This window comes from Lates calcarifer, linkage group LG16_LG22, assembly GCF_001640805.2.
Source record: "Lates calcarifer isolate ASB-BC8 linkage group LG16_LG22, TLL_Latcal_v3, whole genome shotgun sequence".
Classification (NCBI taxonomy): Eukaryota; Metazoa; Chordata; class Actinopteri; family Centropomidae; genus Lates; species Lates calcarifer.
In genome coordinates, this window is record NC_066848.1 from 7,192,862 (window position 1) to 7,219,458 (window position 26,597).

The following is a 26,597-nucleotide window of genomic DNA, read 5'->3' on the forward strand; positions in this document are numbered from 1 at the left end:
TGGGAGCTGCTGAAATCCAAACAGCAAGGATGTAGCACAGACTAATATGCATAACTTCATATAATACAAAAGAAACAAAAAGCTTAAGAATGAAAGAATGAGGGGGGCAATGTTAGGACATCTCACACACAGTGTGATTTCAATAGTGAATTCTTTTTATTTAAATTGTTAAAGGAGTACAAATACTGTCATAGGTGGAAGATTTCTTTGTAACTGCAAATTTAACACAGTATGCAAGGCCATGCTTCATCTATGCTTATTGTTTTACTCTGGTCTCCTCCATTATTAAGTCCACATTATAGATTAAGATGTCTTTTTCAGGCTTGAACCATTATCTGAGCAAACATTTCATTTCAAACATTTCATATTTCAGTCAATATAAGAAGTGCATCAGGGTATCACCAGTTTAGTATGAGGGTAATTTGAGACACTGATATAATAATAATACACTACAATACACCTACACGATACACTCACATACAGAACAGCCTGTGCAGCTGCATCAAGCTAAGAGCTAAGAACTCAAGGCAAGTCAAACCAGAATTTTTATCGCGTGTTCCTCGTTTAAATATCAACAAGGTGGATAAAAATGGCCGAACGTGGCCATTGCTCTAAGTAACCATGGATTTATCAATGTTTATCAAATGACAACGTTACATGGGACTGCGAGTACTTCTAAGACGCATTAACTGTGTCACTTAACTAGTGTTGACTTGGGGACTGAAGTACAGCGAAACTGCGGTCTGTGGTTGGTTGGCTCTAACCAATAGAAACGTGGCAAATTAACATATTGTCGCTAAACATCATGGGTAATTACTGACAACTCGCTTTAGAGATTTAAATCACCCGAAATGTTAGCGTGTCCTACCCTGTTAAACAAATTTTGCGAACTATATACTATATACACGTCGCAGCTGTTGTGCTGTTGTGCGAATTTCAATTCGACACCATAATAGGAAACGTTTGTTTTGTATACCGCTATATATCGGTCCCGCCTACTTAAAGCGGTTGGATGTGAGGGCGATCTGGCTGCGACATCTGTCACCCCATTGATCGCTAGGGTTGATTCGGCTGATCTGGCTGGCTAGGCGGGTGTCCCCTTCCTCCCTCACCGCTCCATGTGTGTCCCTCCCGAAGCTCCGCGCTCGGTGGAAGAGGACGATGTCCCCCCGGCGGACGACCATCCATCGGTATACCAGTAGCTGCGCTCCCCTGCTAGAACCTCCAAACAAGCTCAAGGCCCATTTGTAGGAGAAACGTAGGGAAGTCAAGCTCCAAGCTTCAGACACATCCAAATGCGGCGCTGCACGTGGCAGTCTGCCTTCCTTTTCAGTTTAAGTCATCCTGAAGTTTTAGTATTTATTTATATTATCCTATACTATCATCGATTTACTATCCTCATAGACATGGACATGTTTAACACACATTTAATATTTAATATTTATATGATACATCTATGTATGTAAAGAAAATAACAGAAGGAAATTGTCTACTATGTCAATAAAATAAAAAATAAATTATGTGACAGAAGCCGTTATCCATTAGATTTTAGATCAGTGCTTTGTTAAAAGTCATTTTGCACATTACCGTCCTCATGTTAAAGGCTGTTTTTATTTAATTTTAATTGTTTTTTATTTGTTTATTTTTACCAAGCAAAGAGTTGTACTGAATAATAATCATAATATTTCCAACAGCGCCTGAAGGCAGCATCATATAACAAGTAAAAGCGAGAAACCTGTGGGAGGCGGGATGAGGCGGGGTGAGGGGGATGGGTCGTTGAGTGATAAGAACAGAAGGGGAGGCAGTTCGACACAGTGGTAATTTTATTTATAATAAACCAGCCGCTAATTCTAATCTAACGCTTACATATCGATCATTGTATTTCAGCGTAGCGCAAGGTGAGTTAACGCGTTTGCTTTACGCTAGCAGCCTAACAAGCTAACGTTAGCATGAAGCTACAAGAAACTGACCCACCCGATAATGAGAGCTAGCTGGCTGGCTAACCCGGCTAGCTAGGTTAACGTTACTAAGGCTGGTGTGTCAGGCTTTGCTATGGTTGAATTAAATTAATTCAGACGTGCAGTGTGATGGTCATATCGCAGCTGTTGTGCAATGATGTTGCTGCCTGTGCTGGTAGAGGAATTAGTCGCCAGTTTCTTTCCTACATGTCATTCTGCAAGCTAATGTTGTATGTTAGCGTTAGCTGTTAAATGATCAGGCTGCTCGTGAAGTGCACTTTTTAACCCGAGGCAGGTAAATATAATGCACTATTTTAACAGTATACTATACACGCTAAGTACTAAAGCAGCCACTTTAGGGTTAAAACATTAACTATAAAGTTGCCGGAGAAGCTTTTAAATGTTGAACTTTCTACTTTGAATGACTATGGGTTGCGTTCAGTTGACGTTTTTAACCTGGGTACACCTGTGTTAAAAGTCAGGATACACTACATCTACCAGCTAAATTTCAGTCTTAATGTATGATGCTTTCGTTATGTTTTACATCTGTTATTATAAAAAAGGAAAGCAAGAGGAAACAGTCTCATGGAAGTTCATAAACCTAGTTTATTAACGAAAATGCAGCAATATTCAATGCAATATTATATAACAGTCAGTGCAATTACTTTTAAAATACTACTATATAATATTTTGTCAACTTTCACTCTAGACTAAAACGCCTCTTGGTATAATGCAGTGCAGTTCAGCAACACCAGAAACTACAGCCTCCAAAACAAGTTTTGATCATGAAGTTGAATCAGCACCTCTGATGTTCAGAGCTGAACATTAAAACCTTTGTGAAGGTAGAATTTATTGCAAGGTTTGCGGAATAAACTGCATTAAGTTTGCCTGTATGTCCGAAATTAGCTGGTTATTGACTGTATATTGCTGCTGAAACTGTGAAGGTCTGACCATAAGCGTAACGGTGGCCCGAGTACATTATGTTGGATAAATATTTTAGTGTGTCTATGCTTCTTTCTAGCAAGGATGACGATGCCACATGTAGGGGCAGTATTCGCAGCAATAGCAGGAGTGATGGCCATCATGTTGCACTCCTCCATTCACAAGATAGAGGAAGGACACCTTGCTGTTTACTACAGGTATCACCACACTGACCCTTTGCTCATAACAGAAACAACACTTATTGTTATTTGTAGGAGGCCTATTTCCTGATAATGATTCACAGAGATTCGGCCTGGATATGGAAATATCTGGGGCACTGATGCTTCAAACCTGTTTGACCAAAGAGAAGAAAGAGAGGACATTACCATATACTTGTACAGTACAGTATTTTCTGTTCCAGATCTGAGCATGGTTGTACAAGTGTCTGCATTTGTACAAACTAATTAAATGTAACATTGACTATATGATTTATTACTGTTGATACACAACAGTAATAAGGAAGGTTAGCTCTTGAGGGAAATTAGATTGACTAGAAGTTCACAACTTGAGTGTAAAGTACATGAAAATATAGATATTAGACCTTAATAGTTTTAACATTTATGAGATTGCCTAAATAACAGGATCACATTGCTGAAAGAAACACCTCTCTGTCTTTTTGTCCTCTTTAAATAAAACCAGTAGACAATCTTATATTGAAAGGTCAGACCAAATAATTTGTTTGTATTTGTTTCAGGGGTGGGGCGTTGCTGACTTCTCCCAATGGACCTGGATATCACATCATGCTGCCTTTCATTACCACCTACAGATCAGTGCAGGTAAACTTATCTTTCAGCCTTGAAACTTGGGTCTTTTAACAGAGACATGTGGAAAGTAAGAGTCAATCATACGGTGCTGCACCATGAAAACCAGAATGGGATCTTCTAAAAATAAGTCAGCTACCACATGCAAACAGTTGCCATTCAACCATGGCTGCAGGGCTGCTTATTTTAATCAAGTTTATGCACCATTAGTTGTGTGACTAAATAAGTGTAGTATCGAATGTGTCCTAAAATATAGCATGTTCTATATTACGACATAATTACAAAAAATATGTGAGCTCATATCTCATATTTAGGTTGCAGTCTTTATTTATTTATTCTAATACCTACATCATTTTATCATTCAGAAATTGAGAAACGCTGCCTTTTGGCTCAACGAAAGCTAATTAAAGTCAAAGTGGATTATACACCACACTCAAGGTTCAATCATCTTTTGTTGCACAAGTGGAAAAATTACATAAATATGAAAGACATTTTGTAGTAGCCTACAATCTGGATATGAGATTGAACATAAACAGTAAATTTTAATAAATTATCTTAACTCAAGGTCTATTACCCAGCATTTTCCTGAGCTTTTACAACTGCATCTCATGGTCAAGGCTCCAGTGTCATGGAGAATGTTCTGTGTTTATTATGTGATAACATTTTGTTAAACTACTACTTGACAATCAAGATTAAAGGTGAAGTTAATATGTGATGTATGTATTCTACACCTCATTCATTCTTGCCTAAATATGTCACCTGTAAAATCTAAATGCACATTCACGAGTAGACCTTTGTAGCAGGAGAATAAGCATTGATTTTTTTCTTTCAGACTACTCTCCAGACTGATGAGATCAAGAATGTGCCTTGTGGAACAAGGTAAGACTGAGTGCAATGATGTAACTGTAAAAAAAAAGAGAGAGAGAAAGAAAAAAATCAATCCATTGATGAAAATGATTATGTATTTAACATTCTTTTTTTCTTCACAGTGGTGGTGTGATGATCTATTTTGACAGAATAGAAGTTGTTAACATGCTGGTCCCTTCTGCAGGTACAAAATGTTCCAATTTACTTCATTGCAAAAGTTCCTCTTCCTTTGTGTCATGAACCCTGCCAGCTACTCAGCATCACAATACGTACTTTTGTTCATTTATGTGCAGTGGTGGACATTGTGAGGAACTACACTGCTGATTACGACAAAACTCTAATTTTCAACAAGATTCACCACGAACTCAACCAGTTCTGCAGTGTACACACACTACAGGAGGTTTACATTGAGTTGTTTGGTGAGTACAGTTTTGATACAACAGATAGTACTGTTTGGTTTCAGTGCATTACATAGAACACAACTTGTGTGTTCATTTCTGAAATGCCTACAATGTGACCCATGGGATGTTGTGTATTCAAACAGCTGCTGTTTTTTTTGTTTGCAGACATTATAGATGAGAACCTGAAGACTGCATTGCAGAAAGATCTTAATGCTATGGCCCCTGGACTCACAATACAGGTATTTAAACACCTACACACATAACTTGAGCAGTAGAGGTGCTTAGTGAGTAGAGGGACTGGGCTTCGAGTCAGTGGGAGCTAGAGGAATCTGGCTTGCTCGTGGCTAGAACATGCTGGTTACGAACAAAATTTGGTGTTTTTCCAAAGGGTGTTGAAAACATCAGCTGGATTTATAGTTGTGCATGAGGGTGTTATGGAGTATCTATGGAGCCTTAGGCATAGCTGCTGTACCTTCACTATAGACTGTGCCATTGCCAAGCTGCACCTGCTTAAAAATGTAACTACGCTGGGGCTATGTCAGCCATAGAGATAGCATGTCGTGACTACAAGTAGTGTGATTGGATCTATATTTACACTGCAAACCTTCAACTCACTGTGATCACTACTCTGCATCACAGTGAATGAAATAATGTATATTCTATATGACAAAGTGAAAAAAAAGAACATAAATGCAGTGACTGCAGAGAACACAGTGGAAGCACAATACAACATGTCTGTGTACGTCACATCTGTCCAAAATGGAAACGTGGCCCAAAAGGCACATGACCAGTTGTTCCATCCCAACTAATCAACCTTCCACTCAAATTCTGAATCAGCACTACGTACTAGCCCAGTTCTCACCAGAAAACCCTAATATATTGGCAGATTGATTGTGAGCTTGGGCCCATTTTGTGTTTTTCTCTTTTCCTCTGCTCTGCTTCAACACCGTGATGAAGGCAGTCCGTGTTACCAAGCCCAAGATCCCTGAGTCTATCAGGAGGAACTTTGAACTCATGTGAGTTTGTAAATCTATCCTCACCAGTACCGTCTTCAGTGCACGTTTCAGATTCCCTGTGACCCACCCTCTTAGTTCAAGTAAGACCACGCAGAAAGGAGAATATTTACAAGAACCTTTTTTGTGTTTATGCAGGGAAGCAGAAAAGACTCGTCTGTTAATAACAGCTCAGACTCAGAAGGTGGTGGAAAAGGAAGCGGAGACTGAAAGGAAGAAGGCCATTATAGGTAACTGTGGTGTTTTACTGTAACTCAGCTCGGCTGTGTTCTCATTTGCATGACCATCATTACAATTTTAGCAGTTTCCCCTTTTCAGGCAGTCATGTGTAACCCCACCATCAGCCTCCACCTTCTGTACAGTTGTTGAAGCTCACAGGTTTCTCTGTCCTACAGAGGCTCAGAAAGTGGCTCAGGTAGCAGAGATCCAGTTCCAGCAGAAGGTGATGGAAAAAGAGACGGAGAAGAGGATATCTGAAATAGAGGGTCAGCTTAACTAATATCCATTTTCTTCAGTGGGATGATTTAGTGTCTCTCTTCTGGTGAGCAGGTTTTTCATGTTTCTGACTCTTTGTCTCAGATGCTGCCTTCCTGGCCAGGGAGAAGGCAAAGGCTGATGCAGAGTATTACACAGCTGCCAAGTTTGCTGAAGCAAACAGGGTAAAAAAAAAAGAGCAGACACAGTTTCACATATAAACATACATTATAGGGTTTAATCCTCACATATTCTTGTCCTTTTCCCGAATCTTTACAGCTGAAGTTAACCCCAGAGTACCTGGAGCTGATGAAGTACCAGGCCATAGCAGCTAACAGTAAAATCTACTTTGGCCAGGACATCCCCAACATGTTTGTAGAGGGAACCAACAGTCCGCCAAAGTCTGCGCCCTCCCCTAATCTGCCCAGTGCTGAACCAGACATACGTAAAGGAAAGCCAGATAGGCAGTGAGTTCGCAGTCCTGCCTCTGCTCAAGACAGACTGATGAGGACTTGTTTTGTCTGTGGGGCGGAGAACACAGAACTGAAGGTGATGGGTGGGATGGCGTTTGCAGCTATTTTGGTGAACAGCACGCTTCAGTCTTAAATCTAAATGGCAAAGGAAGAGTGGGAAGATGTAAAGTGAAAGACAAGCAAAAGTGAGAGGGGTAGGAATGTTCAAGATCAAAGGGAATATATTTTTCCACCTTCCACTCTTTGGGAAAAGACGAGTTTTAGGGATGGGAATGATGCCATAGTTAAAAATCAAAAGCATAATAAATGCTTATGCCTGGGAAGGCGACAGCAAGTAGTCGCCCTAATTTACACATGCTTGCAATCAGTGCAGTGTTGAACTTTGCTTTTGGATCTGCATTCATTTTGTTGGTTGTATGCAAGAGGAATGATTTGTAATGAAAATTAACATGATTTTTGAGAATTAATTTCTGGTTTAGCTGAACTGGAATCTGACAGGTGACACTAATTAAAGGCAAGATGGTTTGTGTAAGTGTGCCAGGCAGGAAGGTACACTAGTTGGCTCTTTTCTCTCCACATGAGTCAGTGTGAGGGCTGTTTAGTCACACCACATATCTAGTGTTGCCGGTGGTTGACTTTAAAATAGTTTCGACAGGTTAATACAGTAGTTTGAGCATTATAAACATGGATATTGCAGCACAGCCGTTCACTACATGGAGCCCTTTTTTTAAAAAAAAACAAAAAAAAACAAAACGATATTGCTCTACAATCAAGTGGCCTGACTTTGTTAAATTTTCACCTGAGCCTGTATAAAGTAGATGCTTTTCTACAGATACTCAAGTCTTTGAGGTTGGAGGGTTGTCGTCATGTGTTCATAGGTAAGTTAATATACAGTGGTGAAGGTCTGGTTGTAATGTAGTTTATTTTCTGTTAGCATGGTGATGGTTTGCTGTTGTTTGTAGTTGTGACTGAGGTCCCAGCTGCCGCAGAAAGGCTTGAGAAGCTGCACTAAGATCTACTGTGGCGTTTACTGTGAAGCCAACTGAGAAAAAAAAGGTTCTAGTGCTGCTAAAAGATTCTGATTTTCTCTGAACTAATTCAAGATGATTCATAGTTAAAGGTTAATTAATATGGAAATGAAACAATAAAGCAGTTTAATACCAGTGGGTCGTTACACTGGAAGAAGTTTCTTTCTGTCCTCCATCTGGTTTTGATCTTTGTGACCATGCATGGGGAAATTTGTATTGGCTTGATTCAGATGATTAGTAGTGCCTGCGTTGTCTGCTTACTCTGTTCTTTTACAGCTTATTGAGATGTGGCTAAATGTAAATTCTCAGGAAATTGACTTTTACTTTATTTTAACAGCTGCTCAGTGTTGGACAGAGCTTATACTCCTCAAAAGTCAAAATTAAAGAAAATGAGCTTATATGCAGTGAAGCAGTAAAATAATACAATAATGTTTTGAGGACAACCAAAGCAGTGATTTAATGTCAAATTAAAGTTGATTGTCTTAAAAAAAAAAAAAAACAAACACCACTTTCATTTAAAGTTAAAATTTGTCCCCGGTTAATATTTAAGGTGACATTTTTATTGCACCTTCGCTGTTTTATTGCACCATCTATTTACAGTAGGTGTCTGTGACATTGAACATTATGAGGATGTTGGTTTGTCAGAGTAGAAATTATACAAACAAAAGCTCCCTTCCACTTCAGTGCTTACATTTTTTTGTAATTAAAGAATTGATGTACTGCAAAGTTTTTGAGTCTTTGCCAAACAAGATAATCTAAAGGATTTTAATGCCAACACACAGCTCCTAATTATAGAGTAGAATTTGTTTAACCTCTAATCAGTTTTGTGTAAAGACATGAGTTCCAGTACGACACAAAAACAAGCTTTGTTGTATTTAAAGATGAATGATGCTTAGGCTTAAAGCAGATGCAAGTTGGTGCTAGTTTATATTGTGTTTAAGCTTTTGGATTTTGTTCAGCTCTGTGTTTCAGAAACATGGAAATACTTCCACTATTCAGAATTCAAGCCTTAAATAGTAACGGGTGACCCCAGATTGAAAGATTCAGCAGTTCATATAAACTAAAAGGCTCCTCCTGAACTTGGCTGTGAGACTTCTTAAGAGCTTAGATGTACATGCTGTACTGTACGGCCTCATCGTAGACTCTAACATGGGAAAGACACAACTAGCAGTGGACACTAATAGTGCTTGAAGGATGTTGTGACATTTACTTGACCTCCGGATGCCAGTTAAAGGCTGCACTCTGCATTTGCTTTGGTGGTGGGTTCAAATAGAGATGCAAAAGATGGGTATGAATCACTCATGAAAAAGATTTTTTTTTTGTCAATATTTTGTACAATCTGTGAAATTTAAACATCGTCTCCTTGTTTTAAAAGGTTTATATGCAAAAATGTTTTCAAGTTTTGACAATGTTCTAAAATAAAACCTATTTTGGTATCTCTCTTCTCACTGCCTATTTCTGTGTGGATGTTGTGTAGTACACGTGGATGCCAACAGGAGGAGAGCTAACACTACGTTAAATACTAAATGCTCTGATTCATTTGCTGGAGAACAAGTCTTTACCAAATGGTGATTGAGAGACAAAGGAGACTGAGCTAAATGGAAGAATAAATCACAGGCACAAAAAAGAGTCAATAAAATACTGCATAATGAGAACAATGTTTAGAGAAATGTTTGTGAAAGTTTAGATAGATAAAAATGTACTTTCTTAACATGGGTACAGCTTTAATAACAATAATTATGTGAAACTTGGACCTCAGAGTTCCCATACTGTGTTGGACACTTTAAGTACACAAACCGAAGTTTAAAGTTTGGTTTTGACCATAAATAGTTCAGTTTCACTCCATTATTTCTTAATATCATCCAGCTCAAAATCTTATGACTAATTTCAGTCCAGAAAATGACTATTACATTTGTCAGAAAAGTGAGGAATCATACAATGTGCACATGATGACTAGTTATTCATTTAAGTGGCTGGGTGGTTGTGGCAACACCAGGATGACCCAGTGAACGCTTACTGAATATATGTACACAGTCTATCACACTGTCCCTGTTGTTCTAACCCACATAATGTGTTGTAAACATTAGAAAAAACATATGTATTTGTCTGTTGAGTTTGTAAACTGGTCATCCCGAGAGACTGACTCCAGACCTCAAGTCCTGCCCTCAGTGAGGCCAGTCAGCTGTTCACAAAGGCTTTCCAGGAAGCATACAAAGAGTGTGTGAGTGCGTGTGACCACTGGCTGTGTGACCAGATGAAGGATAGTTTCCTCTTATGAACTCTCAGTCCTTATGGAGTCCTCACAGCCAAACTATCAGCCTTTGCAATCTGGGGGAGGGTGTTTAGTCTTCATCTGACCCCAGATCTGAGTTTTCCTCGTGTCAGATTTGTGAGAAACGTGATCATAAAGCATGTTTGTGAGTGTAAATAAACTTCACTCATCCTCATCTTGTTTTCATAAGTGAAGAGGGGTTTTTTTTTTGTGGATGCCTGATGGTGTGTGCTCATTTTAACGGGTGGTCTGATTTGGTATCTGTTGCACAAAGTCAGCAAACAAAGTCTCAGGAACTGAGGTCAAGGTCAGGTTTTCTGGATGAGCCAGCACTTCTCTTTCCTTCCTTTTGTCCCTGACTTCAAATCATCAGATCCTGTCCCTACCCAGAAATACAAGGGTGTGGTCCCTCATCTCTGAGTGTAGGACTGTAAATCTAGTCTCCCAACAGCAGTGTGATTCTGAATATGATTCACCAGCAACAGACAGCGCCTGCATCAATAGCTGCTCTGTTCTGCAAGTTTTCTCTCACATTCCTATCCTGTGTCTGTGTGTATTTGTTGGCGTGAAACACACGCTCACACAAAGAGAATTACCATTGCTGTTTCTCAAAGATCTGTCTGACCTCCGCTACATTTCTGTGGTGACCCTTGGATGGATTTTGTGGTTGTGATCGAGCGATTTGTGCTTTGTTCTTCTTTATTCTTCTGCCATAGATTATCAGTTATTAAGGTAAATTGCATTCAAAGGGGCTCTCCATCAACTTTACCCTTAAAGGTCACTTTACTCATCGTGAGGAGCCTTTGCTCAGCCTTTGGAAGCACTTGTGTTAAGGCATGTGTGGCTCTGAATGGGGCTTACTTCTGGGCAAATAATCCCGATGATGTCAAAAACCTACATCATAAGCTAGGGGGATGGAGTTTAAAAGATGAGGGCATTTAACAGGCAGAGAAGGTTTAATGAAAAAAGAAGCTGAGTTGCATTATGGGAACCGGAGGAGTCAGTGTTTGTTTAGCTTGACTCACACTAGGGACTAGGATATCTTTGCCTCTGCTGCTTAGATTTTGACCATTCTTTGTTAAAACTGTGTCTTACAAGTCCTGCAGACTTGTGGAAGTGCAAAACAAAATCGATGAAGTACTCTAAAACCAGCTGATGGTGATTTTATTTTTCCAAATTCTGGAAACCTTGTTAACGGTCTACCACCAACATATTGTTCTGGTTATCCCTTGTGATGTTGTTAGTCAAGTTTTGCTGTGCTACAATACACGTTAGCTAGTTTTATACTTATAATGACTATACTTTATTCCACAGTTTGACTTCTTTGAAGTGGATTGCCAGTCTGAATATTCTGGTTTGGTTTTGGTTAGCATTGATTGCTCATGTTTTCTGCTGGTTTCAAAAACAAAAACGTTTTTCCTCAACTTGCTTTAAATGTGTGTTATATAAAATTATGTGTCATGTTCTTTTACTAACAATATATATTTTTACACACATATACAGTATATAGTATATTGTGTCATACATTTTAAATGGAACAATTTATTATGTTCAGTGATTAGCAGCAGTGGGAGGCAGAGTGATTCACTACTATATTCAGTGAGATGGGACATGTGGCTTTATATCAAGAGCTAATTTACCCAAAAAATATAGAATGAAATTAAATAAATGTGGAAACAAAATGACATTTTGTTGCAGGCGTTACAGACTTGTCATCCTGTCTGGCTGGCTGTTATGTCAGTCTAACCCATATTTACACTGTATAATGTATATATAATACATGCATTACAGTGTTCCTTATTCCTGAATGTATCATTGACCTCATTTCTAATTATCAGCACAAGTGTGACAAAAGCCTAAATACCGTCTATGTTGAGTGATGAAAGATGTTTAAGTGTTAAGGCTAAAAAAAATTAAGATTTGTTCACGTGTTATACTGCCTCAAGCTTGATAATAGTGATTGATTGGGTGATGTGAAGGTGATCAATACAATAGAAATCAGTCACAGCAACAGGCAGCTGGAGAAGATCAGCTGCTCCTGATATTGCTCCACAGGGGGCAAGCTCAAACACACTATACTGACTGACACCCCCAGGTCACAATGGTAATGTGACAACACAGAGCAACCCACCTAACCCATCTCATGATCTGATCTGACAGGAAGTGATGTAAACTTTACATATCAATAGACACAACACAGGCTGTGGTCTGCGTCAGCCGTGCTTTACCATATTTGTTAGCTTCATTGTACATTTACTCTGAAAGCCAACGCTTACAGTGGAAAATTAGATCATTAGAAAACAGCTTTCTATCTTTGACCAATCTTCACACTTGAACAGGAACAAGAGTTTCATAAATGAAATGATGATGTAATTTTAAAACTAGAAGGAAGTAATAGTCACAGTGTGACAACACTGCATGTAAATTTGTTTGTAGCAGTTAGTTAAAGCTTAAGTTTCAGATATCTTCTCTGCTTTTTTAGTACATGTGGCTCACATCTAAAAAGACAGGGTGAAAAGTTAGTTAGTTAGTTGATTTATTGAGCACTTGGCAGTCAAACGTCATGGGCTGTGTGAAGGCACAGAAGTCAGAGAATACATTACAAAACACTATGAAAAATGCATTCTACACACTCGTCACACAGAAGCTATTATCTGTAAAATGTTTCATTAACAGGCCAATAAATAATATACAGCAGAATTGCAATCATCTGAACATCACATTGGTTAAACTCAAAGACGCAATATTTGCACATATGGAAAAATATTATTTATCATCTATTATGGAGAAAACTGTTGTTGCTTTGCCCTTGTTTGGTCATGATAGATATATCACAGCCTCTTGAAATGTGCAGTTGTCATGTTATGAAAACACACTGGAATCATTAGTATTACCAAACCCCTGCTTTTGCATCACAAAAACACACTTCACTTAGAAAAGATGATGATGAACTCATGCATTTCAACAGGTGTCATGCATTTTATTTGGTAGGACAATATTCTCAGAACGTTATAGGAAACAATCATTTGCCTTGAGTAAAGTTTTTTGGAGAGTTCATTGGAGTTGATGTTACAGGGTTAAATCTCTTAGCTACTATAACAAATTTTGTGAGTGTGACTGTGTGTTACATATTGTTGGTATATGTGTTTGTATCAGCGTGTATTGCCTTTGGATTTGTACATCTCCAGGTGCCGCGTCAGGTCTTCAATACGCATGTCCTTCAAATGAATCAGATGCTCTAACCTGTTCACCTTCATCTGCAGGATCTGCACACACACACATTAATACACACAAGAAGATGTAAAAGGATGTGGTAAAACTCAGAGGAGGCTTCTATCTTAAGCTGTGACTTCATTAGCGCTGATGAAAACGCTTGAGGTGTTGCTAATTTGTGTCATTATTTGGGTCTTCCTGAGAATGCAGATCTGGCCATGGAGAGAAAGGAAAAAAAAAAATATATATCCGCTGAGCAGAGACTGACTCACTGACCACTGCTGACACAGCTTATGACACATACATCACACACACCTAAACTTCTCTCTCTCTCCCACTTAGACACACACACACACACACACACACACACACACACACACACACACACACACATACAGATTACAGGTATAACTGTATGACAATGTTTTTCCCCTACAGGATATCAAAACGGAAGATGATTTTGTTTGCAGATGTTTTACTAGTCAGCAGTGTTACCCGTTTTTGAGTGAGTGTGTGTGTGTGTGTGTGTGTGTGTGTGTGTGTGTGTGTGTGTGTGTGTGTGTACCTCCACAGTCTCCTGCAAAGCCATGACAGCTTGCTCTTTTTCCTGCAGGATTGTTCGTAAAGTTGGGTCCATGTCTGTGTAAAACTGCACCGTGTGCTGTGGTTTACTATTCAATAAATAAAAAAGAAGACACATTACTTCTGTTACAAACTCTGCTACTGATTAATTTAATTCAAATTAAAAGCAACATTTTGCTCATACCTGTTTCTTAGTCTGCTCTTCTCATCTTTTTTCTTCTCTTCTCCTGCCAGCTGAGCCAGGAGTTTCACTTCAGCCTGACGAATTTCTAATGACAACAAAACTAAAATATAACATTTCTCAGACAATAATGTGACTAAAAATTTTTGCTGACATTAGAAACCTGCAGTGATTCATCCAACAAATCTTATGGACACATCTGGGGTAAAGGGAGGAAGATAGGAGGAGGAGATATTCCACAAAGCTAAAGGGAGGTGAAGGGAAGTAAGATTATAAGATGGAGAAAGAGAAAAATCGGGAGGCCTTCAAGTCAAGTAGTGCTGTGCTCAGGCCAGCGATAAAGGCCATCTGGTGATGTTGGGAGCTGATATGAGGGCCTGCCTGAGCTGTGCGTCTGATTGTGGATGAGGTGTAGATGGAAGAGGAAAAAGCAGAGGGAGGAGGCGCTGGCCTGAGGTCAGCTTTACAGGGTAGTCTCGGGGACAAATTAGGTGTGGGAAACGGAGGAGGGACACATCACTGATTCACTCCCTAAAGGTCGTGGCATTCTCTAATCAGTCCTCTGTGATGTTGTTAAATGTAGGTATGTCTGTGTGTGGTCACTGCTATCTCTGGGACAGATTAGCATTAACTGAGAGCTGTTAGCAGGGCATGGGCCCTGACCATATCAGAGCAGGCAAGAGAAGACAGAAAGCAGAGAAGATCTTGGAAAAATATTTCAGAGGAAGAATCAGACTTCACAGCAGTCACCACATACTTCTCTCACACAAAAAAACACCCCCAGCTTGTCTTGAATATGCTGATTTTGTGTTTGTCAGCTGACCAGTAGATGAGACTAGACAATTTATTTTAGTAGACTATTTAAAACTGTCTAAAATTATACCCACTTCCCTGCCTGTGCTAAAAATGAAAGCAAATTTTGGACTGTGCAGCTTCACTCAGCTAAAGCACTCCACAAATGCATAGGTCATGTAGTAGACATTAGGTCAAAACACAGTCATCATATTCTTGTTAACTCAACAATTCAGTTTCTGTAATCTGGGTGATTTTACTGACTTCAGTGTGGTTTTGTAACTTCTGATGAAACCTTCACCATTGTCGTGTGATGTGATATGAAGTCAACTAATGTCAGTCAGAGGACAAGATGTCTAACTGAACTGATGGCTAGATGGATTGTGTTTGATTGAAAAAAAGAGAAAAAATGTATGCTCTGTTTTGTGTAAATGCAATAACAGCCACTCTACCTGCATGAGGTTTCTCGTGGTTCCTGGTATCAAAGTATTCCAAATCCTGAGTTCAAAAGAAAAAAAATGTTTCAAATGTAGTTAGTTTTCAAACTTCAATGCCTTGCTCACAGCTTCATGATCCACACTGAAGAAAGAGACCACAGTAATTCATATTTTGGCTTAGCATCCAAACAAACAAAACGTGAGGCATGATATGTATTTCTCTCATTCATAAACATCACACACTAGTATATTGTCTGTGGTGTGCTCCAGTTTCCTGTCTATCTTCTCCCTTAGGGCGCTCAGTACAGACTCTATCACTCCCGCAGTGTTCAGTACAATCTTCTTTACTGTCTCCTCTGGCACGTGAAAGTTCAGCTTGGAAAACACCTTCCTGTCCACAGAGAAAAAAATACAGATGTTTCTAATTTACAAAACTAATTACAATAAGAGCTGCAGCTTGAAAGTGATTTAACTGATGATGCATGATGATGATAAACACCGTAGGGGCCAATATGTTTACAGTGAAGTCTCATAAATCTGTGGCTGGCTGTGTGCCATATCAATGGCCAGGGAGAGGAGGAGTGGGTGTGTGTTGGGACTGGTTCTCAATGCCAGATGGCCAGTGGTTGTACTCACCAAAAGCATTTGTATCAAAAGTTTATCAAAAAGTAAAACTTGAAGTGTTAAGAGTTATAATACATTAATAAAAACTTAGATTTTCTTGTAACAACATCATTATCTGTTAGAAATGTCTGGTTATAAATAATAAACAGGGGTATTTAAAGTGTAACCCCTATCCTATTCATAGCCACCCTCACCAGATCCATACATGCGGTTTGAATAAACAAATAAATAAAAACAACAGGTTTCTTGCCTGTTGAGAAGGTTCCAGTTACTGAGCTTCTGTGGTGTGGAGTTTGCAGGAATATAGTTGTGCAGGTCAACAAGCCTTGGGAAGAAGTATTTTATAACCTCAGCAGCCATCACTGCAGACAGTTTAACAGAGGCAGAGTCAGCTCACAAGTAAATACATAAACAGACATTTGAGCTGATAAACCACGTAAACTAAATGACCTCAGTGGGGGATAGTACGTGACAAATTTAATACGAGGTCATATTACTCGTGCTGTCTTTGTCGTTTCTACCTCCCTGTGGACTGCTAACAAAGCCAAAGGCTACGTGAACTACCTCCGTCGCTGAAGTCTCTTGTGATGTGTCTTTTTGGCCGGGACAGTGGTATTTTGTCTATCCATGCGTACAAGTCCTGCAGCTCCTCTTCGTTCAGTTCTCGATCCATTATTCTTAAGGCGACATCTGTTTCGGGACAGTTTGTAAAGATCCAAACTGTTTAACTGAGCTAGCTTGTTAGCTCCCCTCTACCAACAGGTTGTTTAAGGCGTTGCTAGGCGACCGCTGATGTACCATGGCAACAAAGAATATGAAGACTTGACAAAAAAGAAAGAGAAAAACGACCCAAACACTGACAGACTGTAGCAATTCGTTTTTATTGTCAGCTCCATTTTACAGACAAAAAGAAGATTTCCATAAATATAAACATTCAAACAAATGTTCAATTCAAAGTTTGCAGGAAAAAATGAAAAAAACAAAAGCCAAGGCAGAATCTTCAATCTATGGAAAGACGAGTTATTGGCATTATGAGTAAAGGAGATTGATCATGTCTGCTGCATAGAATATGCAATATAAAATCCCTTGAAGAATTACAATCAAGTCAACACACCAAACAAAACAACTGTGTAGTAATTTGGTCTCAAACACTCAAGCATACCTGGGTTAGTACAAAAAGTCCAAGAAAAAGTCATAACTTTTGTGGTACTTCCTTAATTTAAAAAATGTAAAGTGCCTATGTTGTGCCACATTTTAAAATCCCTTAACAACATTATTTCTTAGAAAGTCAGTACCAAAACCGTGTGAGGGACAAGTAACAGTAAAACGTTTAAATTAAATTATAACCATTGCCTCACAAAGTGTTCACATATCCCAGGATCAAGGCAGAGTGACATTTCCCTTAAAAGATTTTTAAAAAATCATCATGGCAGCACAGCCATTTGTCATTTACAAAGCACAGAAGCTGAGTTCGTCAATCATGGCTTCAGGTTTTCATCAACATACCGAAGGCCTACATAAGCAAGACACAGACAGCGGTAATCCTCAGAGAGACTGTAATTGACAGAAAAGCTCTGTCACTTAACATTGCTGATCTTCCAGTGGATCTTTTTTCCACTTCCACAAACAGACGAGCGTCTCCTGAGAGGATCTTCTAGGTCCTGCTAGGTGGGACAAAAGCTTTGTCCTCTGTCAGAGGATCTCAGTGTTTACACCATACTGCATTATTCCCTCTGTCATCTGGGCCTGCTGGGGGGCATCAGGGCGGCTCTCCCTGCAACCTAGAAAAACAAACAGACTTTGGATGAGCTTCTCTTAGCACATCTGCAATTTTGCTTTCTCCAGACTCCATCTTATGTGTAGATCCTTTCACAGTGTCTGTCTTTTAGATATTCAGTGGTGGTCAGGAAAAGTTTATGTGCCTACTAACTCAGCAACAGTGAGCCACAACTTGTTCATTAAACTGCTCTGCTGGGGCAATGCCCAAAACCACAGACTCTTTATAAACGTGAATGCCTTAAATAACATTAAGAGTGTTTGAATGCCAAGGATTTAGGAAAGTCTGGCTGACTGTGGCTACAGTCTGAATACTTACCAGCTGAGTATGTGGCAGTGGAGACCGGACTGCAGAGGGCTTTGGCTTCACTGGAGGCATCGGAGGCTTTGGCTTTGTGACCTTAGACAGCAGATGTTCACATTTCCAGTAAGTAAGTGGCAATGACAAGAACAGTTAAATGTATGAGTGAAAATATATGAAAACTCTGGGTAAAGTGACTTTTTAATGTCACTTACAGATTTTGCTCCAAGTGGTGGCAGAGGTCTAGATGGAGGTAGTGGTTTAGCCTGATTAAAAAAGACAACAAAAATGACTTAAACAACAATTAATACATCAATTAAAAAAAGCAAACAATTAGTGTCCTTTAAAAGAAAATAAGAAATACTGCCAAAGTCTGTGTGCAAGTTTACCTCAGTATAGACTGGCTTGCTTAAAACAGTTGGTGGCTGCATGAACGGCCTTACAACCTAAAGAGAAAAAGATTACAGGTTAAAATACAGTAGATTCCTGAACAATAAGACTGCAATTCTACATATAAATAATTCTTCATTTAAATAAAGACAAAACATTAGACCAGATTACCTGTTGAATCTTTGATGGTTGAGGTACAGCAGGCACTTTCTTGGGTGGCTGTAAAGGACAAAAAGAGAGATGAGTAAAAGCTAAAGCTAAATTAGTTCATTTTTTTCTGCCTGGTTTTGCACTTTAATTACAATAAGGATCTGTTTATGGAGCTCATTAGCCATCAGCACGTGGCTCTGGGACACTTTCTGTGGCTACCCAAAGCTAATCACCACAATGACACAGATTCAGATTCCATCTACAGCTGCTACAAATATCATGTTTAATGCAGACTAAAAGACAAAACACTAACACACACAAAGTGTGAGTGTCAGTGTGTTATTACTCTCTGGTGCTGAAGCTGTTGGATCAAAAGGGAACCTCACCTCTGGAGCTGCTCTGCTTGGCCTTGGTGCTCCAGTATGTGGTCTGGCAGTGGTAGAGAACAGAGGTTTGCAGGCTTGAGTGGCCGAAGACTCCACAAACGTAGGCTGGCTGATGTGTGTGGTCCCAAGACGAGGGCTGCCTCGTGTGCTGCTTGACCGAAACAACGGGTTTGATTGTCCTGAGGTAGACTGGAGGCATCTTTGAAGAAATACACAGAGGCTAAAATTAAATATGGACAAGATAAAAAGTTGTCCCTATAGCTTCACATATAGTAGTGATCTAACAAAGCCTGAAGGAAAGGAATAACTTCTTTCTTTCTTCTTTACCTTTTTGTAGGTCGCCTTTTCCTCATGCAACACATCAAACTCCCAATAACCAGGACCAACAGCAGAAGTAAACCAACCACCAGTGACACAATATACACCACCAGACTTGACTCTGTAGACACACAAACCCACACACTGATTATGACAATATTATTTTATTGCTCAAGGATGAGCATGTAACAGTCACCTGCTCAGGAAACAAAATTCACTGTAACATCATTACTGCATTTGTACAGACTAACGGGGGAATTCCATTAAATCAGTGTCTGTTTGTGTTCATCAGAACAGAGCACAATTGTTTGAGAGTTCATGAGAAATCTATTCCGAGCGTTAAATCTTGGTGAAAAACAGAACATTAGAGGAACAGACACAGTCATGTGTAACGCATGGTCATTAAAAGGTCAGGCATATAAAGAGGCAGATAAACGGACGCTGGCTATCAGTGCTTTCATGTACATGTGAAGGTAGAAAAGAATAACATGTACAATACCTTCGGGCACCTCTGAATGCCGCAAGTCACAGAACGGCGGGGCCCAGCCAGGGTCGCAGTGACACTTGCGCTCGTGGTTACAAACCTGTCAGAGATCACATTCACAGTTAGTTATGCTGCCGTGGCTCTACAGTGCTCCACAGTGTTGTGAAGATATGAATATATATCTTTACCCCGCGGTTGTTGCATTTAGCAGAGCAGTCATTTGTTCCGTAAGCTTTTATGCTTTTGATGTCTTGACACTGTTGGTTGTAGCAGACCTGAAAGACACAAAAAAACATTGTGAGGCCCCAGATCTGTAGTCCATTTGTTCACTGTGTCAACAGAAACAGTCAGTTTTCTTACCATGTTGTTACCGCACTTGGTGCCAGTAGGAATCATGGCCAGATCTGCAGGGTAGTTATCTTCTGGGTTTAAGGTTGCCTCGTTGCATATTTCTCCATTTCCTACTTTGTAAAAGGATTTCCTGGATGTCACTGGGAACTCCCAGCCTCCGGAGCAGAAAAGCGTCCCACACGATTCATCTCTATAACCAGAAAACACAAACCAATAATCCCAAAAACCATACCACAACAATACCACACTGTTAATATGCCTGTAGTAGTCCTGTTTTGGCTTTTGATTACATACCTGCTCGAGCATCTCTGGTTAAATCGTGTTTTTCTGCAGTTTCCATGCAGGTAGAAACACGCATCTACAGCTACTTCAGCATCTGAACAGAATTACGACAAACAGGTGTAAGAGTCCGGACGTATGAGAATCAGAGCAGATCTAAACCAAACTGAAATTCATTGGTGTTTTACCTGGTCCCCAGAGTCTTTTGCAGTGTTCCTGCCGTGAAGGACACTGTCCGTTGAAGCAGTATCCTCTCCCACGGTTGCAGGGCAGGCCATTTTGGGTGTAGGCGTCAGTCGGACAAGAGGCAGAGAAGCCAGTGCAGTATTCTGCCAGGTCGCAGTCTCCTGTCTTTGGTCGGCAGACACTGCCTGTTGGTTTCAGCTGTAGAGCGGAGAGGAACACAGATGGTGATGTACCAACTACTGAAATACATGCAACTCGCACAGAACCAGCCAGACAGCACAGTCAGACAGTGTCTAGCTATATGGTAACACATTTAGTATCAGTGTGACTTCACTCATCCAGAGAGGACATAGTGAGTATGACTTACTTGGCAGTTGTGGCAGCACTCTCCCTCTGCACACTGGGCTCCTGCGCTAAGTTTGCAGGTAGTGGCATTGCAGCAGGAATTCTTGCATTCCTATGATGCAGACGGAGGGGGTGCAGAACATTATGATTCAGTCTCCTTTGTATGTTTTATTTGTGCGATTGACTCTGTGCGAGTACAGCATGCACAAACCTCCGCAGTGCCACAGTCACACTCTTCTCCTGGCTCCAGGAAACCGTTTCCACACATTGGTCCTCCATAGATGCGATCAGTGGAGGGAATATCCAGCAGACAGGCAGGGTTCACCTCCTCCAAGAACCTGCTGAGCTGTTGCTGACTGCAACTGCTGAACAGCTGCGGATACACAATGCTGGAAGAAGAGATAGCAAGAACAAGAAAGGAGAAGGTGAATATTAGCTTTGCTTTGGGTCTAAGAAGAGTAGATTTGCAGGTGTTTGTGTGAGAAACTGAGCTTACCCAACACTCTCAGCCATGATGCAGCCTTTTTTGGATATTGAGGAGCCACAGACACAGTTTTCAGTATCATGAGACAAACCCAGGTTGTGACCCATCTCATGTGCAATAGTAGACGCCACTCCCACTGGATTGGTGTTATGGTCCTGTAGACAAAAGTGGAGCAGTGTAAAACTGAAATTAACACAATTTCCTTTCATTTCCTTCTAATTTCTATATTTTTACACAGAAATTATACATTACCTCGTTGACAGCTCCAGAGTTAGAGGTGCACATTGCATTAGTGTTTGCTAAGCCGACAGTGGAGCCATCAAAATCCACACCACTGAACGAGAAGAGGTAAAACATTTTAGACACCAGCTCTAACAAGTCAGCAGATTACAGAGTTGTTTTTTTTATTAGTGGGAAGTTGAAGACAGATGCGTCTTACGTGATGAACTGTGCATTGTCGTGTTTGGTCCTTGGCAACAAGCTCCGCCGACGCCACTCAAGGAAGCGGCCAAGGGTGAGCTCAGGGTTGGTGCTGACCTCTATCTGATCTCTGTAAGACCAGATATCCAGACCGACCAGCATCACACGAACACCCACGGGGCGATACAGCTAAAACAGAGCAGGATGTTATCACAAAGAGGAAAGTGAAAATTCCCCAAAACTGAAGTGAATTATCAGATTAATATTTGATATCAATAATTTTGAATGTGAAGCAATCAGACGGGAAATGCTACAAATCACACAGCCAATGCTCTCATCTATGATGCTGTCACTGTAGGGTCTAGTGCCGTCATTCATGCTGGCCTTACTCTTTCAGAGTATGCAAAGAGGATTGTGTGATCTGTGTGAAAATTTTCAGCTTAGGTGTGAAAATTCACAGTTAAAGTTAGATTTTCACAGTAAGGGAACTTTTCATTCCTTTTATTGGTTAAATTCCAGTCAGTAAAGAACAAATAGTATCAGGACAGTTTTTTGCATCTAATCCACAGTGAAAGTGAGGTCTGATGAAGTGCCGGACACGTGGCTGGCTGTGTTGTGAGAAAAATTTAAAGCTTATCTGTAGCCAGTGAAAATAGACTACATTTCTAGACTACTGATAAAAATAGGTGGAATGCCCTATTAAGTTCAGGAGAGAAATTACATTAAATTGCACAAAATTAAAGTTTGAAGTTGAAGTTTAGAGCAGCCTTATTTTACAGTCAATTTTCTACAATTTTCTCCCAAGAACAGAGGATTTATTTATTTATTTATTTTGCCCTGGAAAAATATAACAGTGCTGAATCATTTTAACTGATGGACAGAGAACCAAACATACCTTGTCCACATGGTTTGCTATTTCAAGCATCCTGGTCTCTATTCTCTTCTTACTATCAAACTTCTTATACTAAAAAGAAATGTTTTTTTAAAAATTAGTAACAAATTCAACAGCATCTCAGATATAAAACATATGCATAAAAGTGTATTACTGATAACTATCATTGATAGATCACTGTATATCTGCAATAACAGACTCAGAAAAAGAGGGAAACAAACCTCAGAGTTGTCGGCCACCAGAACCAGCTCCACTGTCCTGGGTTTTACTGTATGGTCTTTGGTTTGGGCTCTGCTTTTCTGAATAACACAAAAGGTGAAAGATATTAACAATATTAAACGTGTATGTGTGTCTATTAGAGATGTGCAAAGGGATGTTTGCATTTTGAAGCTAACTGCTACTTGTCAAATAACAGCTCCAAGTTAAAATCTCTCTCCATTTCTCCCTCGTTTTCTTGAGTCATATCTTTTTCTGTTATGTACCCTTGTTTTCAATACCTTTGTTTTATCATAATTTGTTTTAGTCCAGTGAATGCTTATGTGAATTGAACAACAACTTTGGAGTTTTCAATCTACTACCACTAGTTTCTTTGCAAAACAAGAAATTCTTACAAATGTAAGAATGCAACACAAAATACTGGATATCAGCAGTCTCAGTCTAAAAATATCAGCTGTAGGCTTCAAACCCTGGTGTATATGTGTATGTGTCCACGCTGTGTGTCTTTACCAGACTGCTGAGCTGGAACAGTCCAGACGGACGAGCTCCATGATCATAGAAAGTGGTCGTGTTTCCATGGGAACAGGAGCTTCTCTTCCTCCTCAGGTGTTTGTAATTGTAAACAGCGTGAAGACCCTCGTCACTGTGAGCTTCAGAGCTCTGTCTGTTGTCCTGCTGTCCCGCCTTGGCACCGCCAAGAGGTTCAATAAGGTACATTTGGTCCTGGAGAAGTACAAACCCCCTGCGGAGCAAAATGGGAACTTTAGAGTGGAAGTAAGCAAAGGCCTCATCTTTTTCTTCAGCATATCTGATTCTCAAAATGATCTTAGTCTAACAAATCATAAGACTGCCTTTGTTTCCCATACTTTAGACACTAACATGTCTTTTGCAGCAAACAGGAGGCAGCTTTAATTAGAGAAGTCTGTGTGATTAGGTTACAGGTTTTCAGCACCACATGGAGTCTTAATGGTCTGCGTGATTGAGGAAATGGATGCTGAGGGACTGATCGTCTCTTTGGATTGGACAAGCTGGTCATGAGTCACAGCAGGAGTCACAGTCCCAAATAATCATGGGTTTAATTCAATTTTGGACTCTATTTAGAGAAACAATAACCTTCTGTACCTTTGTAACCTTTGAGATACAGGATGAAATAAATTTACATCCACAATATTACTCACTTTATCCCAGAGCACAGTCCCACACTGGCAGACGAGTCCTCCACTCCCACAATGTGTCCATGGTAGTAGCAGTGAACCTGAACAGACATCCATCATTTATAAGAAGATCAAAGGAGAGATTTCACACTCACAGTTTGGTTTCCCTTAATTGGGCATATGTGGTTACATTTAACTGTATGTGTGTCATGTTAAGAGGAAATTGACCATATATGTAAATTCCTCTTCCACGTAATACTCGAGAGTTGCAGTGAATGGTGTCACCTCTTATAATCAGGAACTTTGTAGTTGAGAAATTACAAGAAGCTTGAAGGTTTATCATGGTATCTGATATTTTGAAATATAAGGAAAAGAAAATGTCGGTGACATGATTTCTGACAGTGAAGATGATGACTGGGATTCATGGTGTTAATTGTGAAACATGAATTAAATTACCTCTGTGTGTTTTGTTATTCATGTTGAAGAGCTGCATTTTACAAACCCAGTTTAAAAGATATTTGACAGTTCAGAGCTGGCACTTTTTAAAGACTGAGAAGGATTTAAGAAAACTACTCAGCACAGGAAGGCAGATGCCACTGAAAATGCATGGGTTTGCAGATGACATAGGATATCCTGTGCTTAATCCGCTGAAACCTGAATGTTCTGTGTGGTAAGATAAATTCTTTGGTACTACATGCTAGTGTGGTTTCAGACCTCTGAATTGCCCACATTGCTATACAGTGATTCAAACAGAATGTATGAAGTGAAATTAAATGGCAATTCAGTCTGATCATCAGGCTATATATATATATATATATATATATATATATATATATATATATATATATATATATATATATATATATAGCAGTATACTATATATACACACACACACACTCAAAAAAAGTTTCCAATAAAAATTGAATGATACAAACATCTGTTATGATACAAACATCTGTTATGTGGGCTGATCATGAGTACAGAGAGATGTTAATGTTAGTGAAACTGTAGAGAGAGAATGCAAAGCTACGTACCCCAAGATCTGGAGTAGTTGTGACTTGGTTGCCCTGATCAGAATAGTGTGTCACAGAAAAGTTTTTCCCGATAAGATCTCTGAAAAGAACAAATAAAAAAAAGTCAATAATATTGACAGATCACGAAAGAAGGTGCAGGATGTGTAGACTTGCTAAAAAAAATCTTACTTGTTCCTTTCCAGGTGCAATGTGTAGTTTTGCCCTGCAATCCTTAAAGAGTACTGGAGTACATCAGGGTATGTCTACACACACACACACACACACACACAGTAAAGGAGACTTTGATGCATACTTCAAGAAAATAAATATAATAGGTAACTGATAATTCTGTACAGTAGAGCGTGTGTTACCTTATGTGTAGCAGCATCGTTAATGAGAGATGAATCCTTCAGCCTCTGAGGTATCACAGTTTGGTACTTCATGACATGAGGTAGAGTCCATACATCGCCCGCAATTATTCCTGTAAGTAGAGAGATTTAATGAGAAAAGAAAAGAAAAGAAGAGAAGACAAGACAAGAGAAAAGAAGAGAAAAGAAAAGAAAAGAAAAGAAAAGAAAAGAAAAGAAAAGAAAAGACATACCCCATAAGGAGAAAAAAACCCATAGAAAATATCCAGTATATCGCATGTTGCTCTACCGGACGCGTTCTGTCATTGCGTGCTGTGTAGTCTGAGTAATAACCGAGACTCCTCAGCTCTCCGCCCCTCTATGCTGTGTAATATCCTGAAAAATCCAAGGCCAAGAAACCACATGAGTCACTGCCAAAAGTTAAACGTTGTCTCTTAGAAAAATGCATTTTAAGAGCAACATGCATTTTAAGAGGTGTTGACTGAGTGAGCCAAGTTACGGTCGTGTTTTCCGGAGATAACACTCTGATAATCTGTAAAAGTTGATGATGCACTTTCATGAGAAATACAATGACTAGTAACAGAAGTTCATATGAGGTTACGCCTATTTGAAACACAACTTAGACTCGTTTTTCTCTGATTACCAAGAAGTTCTAATCTATTTCACCCATTTACCACTCATGGGTCTCAAAGACATTCCCACAAGAAGTGTAAACTAGGTTAACACTTAGGTTACCGAGCAGCTGCATGTAGATATATCTTTTTTCTGGGAGATAAATAGCGATAAATTAGGGGAAACTCCTTATTTATTAACAAAATGTCCATCACACATGACCTAGCCTCTAAGTGACCTTTGTCGCCATCTACTGTTCAAATGGTGGAGCTGTCAGAGCATTTATATTTTTATTTTTCGTGTAAAATCGGAGATATTTTATGTTGAATTGTACATTTTAAAATCAAAGCAAAAATGAGCTGCTCTTCCTCTCGTCCAGTGTTTTCATTTATTTTATAACGCATGAGCAAAACAT

At 39.6% G+C, this 26,597-nt stretch overlaps 3 protein-coding genes across 5 annotated transcripts; 1 reads left to right on the forward strand and 2 right to left on the reverse strand.

Annotated features, from left to right (window-relative positions):
• The first annotated feature begins 1,727 nt into the window (after nucleotides 1–1,727).
• On the forward strand, nucleotides 1,728–9,392 carry erlin1 (ER lipid raft associated 1). 3 transcript variants are annotated; one of them, XM_018688237.2, is made up of 12 exons: nucleotides 1,728–1,817; nucleotides 2,980–3,097; nucleotides 3,634–3,715; nucleotides 4,533–4,579; nucleotides 4,690–4,751; nucleotides 4,861–4,986; nucleotides 5,134–5,207; nucleotides 5,926–5,984; nucleotides 6,120–6,211; nucleotides 6,377–6,466; nucleotides 6,561–6,640; nucleotides 6,735–9,392. In XM_018688237.2, the coding sequence occupies exons 2-12, from the start codon at nucleotides 2,985–2,987 to the stop codon at nucleotides 6,924–6,926; spliced, it is 1,017 nt and encodes a 338-aa protein (XP_018543753.1). In that variant the 5' UTR covers nucleotides 1,728–1,817; nucleotides 2,980–2,984; the 3' UTR covers nucleotides 6,927–9,392. The 3 variants fall into 3 exon arrangements, with proteins under 3 accessions (XP_018543753.1, XP_050932440.1, XP_018543754.1); XM_051076483.1 differs by having other exon boundaries at nucleotides 1,735–1,817; nucleotides 2,984–3,097; XM_018688238.2 differs by having other exon boundaries at nucleotides 1,756–1,898.
• A 3,266-nt stretch (nucleotides 9,393–12,658) lies between these two features.
• On the reverse strand, nucleotides 12,659–16,777 carry spef1 (sperm flagellar 1). Its single transcript, XM_018688236.2, has 7 exons — nucleotides 16,622–16,777; nucleotides 16,308–16,419; nucleotides 15,677–15,824; nucleotides 15,449–15,494; nucleotides 14,208–14,292; nucleotides 14,007–14,112; nucleotides 12,659–13,494 (listed from the first exon to the last, which is right to left on the reverse strand). The coding sequence occupies exons 1-7, from the start codon at nucleotides 16,728–16,730 to the stop codon at nucleotides 13,381–13,383; spliced, it is 720 nt and encodes a 239-aa protein (XP_018543752.1). The 5' UTR covers nucleotides 16,731–16,777; the 3' UTR covers nucleotides 12,659–13,380.
• Nucleotides 16,778–16,919: 142 nt separating this feature from the next.
• Nucleotides 16,920–25,933, reverse strand: adam8a (ADAM metallopeptidase domain 8a). Its single transcript, XM_018688247.2, has 25 exons — nucleotides 25,804–25,933; nucleotides 25,574–25,683; nucleotides 25,392–25,465; nucleotides 25,224–25,302; nucleotides 24,214–24,290; nucleotides 23,546–23,777; nucleotides 23,041–23,118; nucleotides 22,823–22,891; nucleotides 21,947–22,116; nucleotides 21,760–21,841; nucleotides 21,520–21,662; nucleotides 21,235–21,412; nucleotides 21,046–21,135; nucleotides 20,681–20,876; nucleotides 20,508–20,589; nucleotides 20,223–20,403; nucleotides 20,051–20,137; nucleotides 19,878–19,962; nucleotides 19,388–19,499; nucleotides 19,061–19,259; nucleotides 18,696–18,743; nucleotides 18,524–18,580; nucleotides 18,350–18,400; nucleotides 18,153–18,233; nucleotides 16,920–17,838 (listed from the first exon to the last, which is right to left on the reverse strand). The coding sequence occupies exons 1-25, from the start codon at nucleotides 25,847–25,849 to the stop codon at nucleotides 17,794–17,796; spliced, it is 2,652 nt and encodes an 883-aa protein (XP_018543763.1). The 5' UTR covers nucleotides 25,850–25,933; the 3' UTR covers nucleotides 16,920–17,793.
• Between the last annotated feature and the right edge of the window lie 664 nt (nucleotides 25,934–26,597).

Coding starts and splice junctions, on each gene's coding strand:
- adam8a (XM_018688247.2), bottom strand. CDS start 25,849: ATGCGATATACTGGATATTTTCTATGGGTTTTTTTCTCCTTATGGG. Junction 25,684..25,803: donor GGTTTTTTTCTCCTTATGGG/GTATGTCTTTTC, acceptor CTCTACTTACAG/GAATAATTGCGGGCGATGTA. Junction 19,963..20,050: donor CTAAATGCAACAACCGCGGG/GTAAAGATATAT, acceptor GATCTCTGACAG/GTTTGTAACCACGAGCGCAA.
- spef1 (XM_018688236.2), bottom strand. CDS start 16,730: ATGGATCGAGAACTGAACGAAGAGGAGCTGCAGGACTTGTACGCATGG. Junction 15,495..15,676: donor ACACCACAGACAATATACTA/GTGTGTGATGTT, acceptor TTTTGAACTCAG/GATTTGGAATACTTTGATAC. Junction 13,495..14,006: donor CTTTGCAGGAGACTGTGGAG/GTACACACACAC, acceptor GTGTGTGTGCAG/ATCCTGCAGATGAAGGTGAA.
- erlin1 (XM_051076483.1), top strand. CDS start 1,750: ATGAGGCGGGGTGAGGGGGATGGGTCGTTGAGTGATAAGAACAGAAGG. Junction 5,208..5,925: donor CCCCTGGACTCACAATACAG/GTATTTAAACAC, acceptor ACCGTGATGAAG/GCAGTCCGTGTTACCAAGCC. Junction 6,641..6,734: donor AGTTTGCTGAAGCAAACAGG/GTAAAAAAAAAA, acceptor GAATCTTTACAG/CTGAAGTTAACCCCAGAGTA.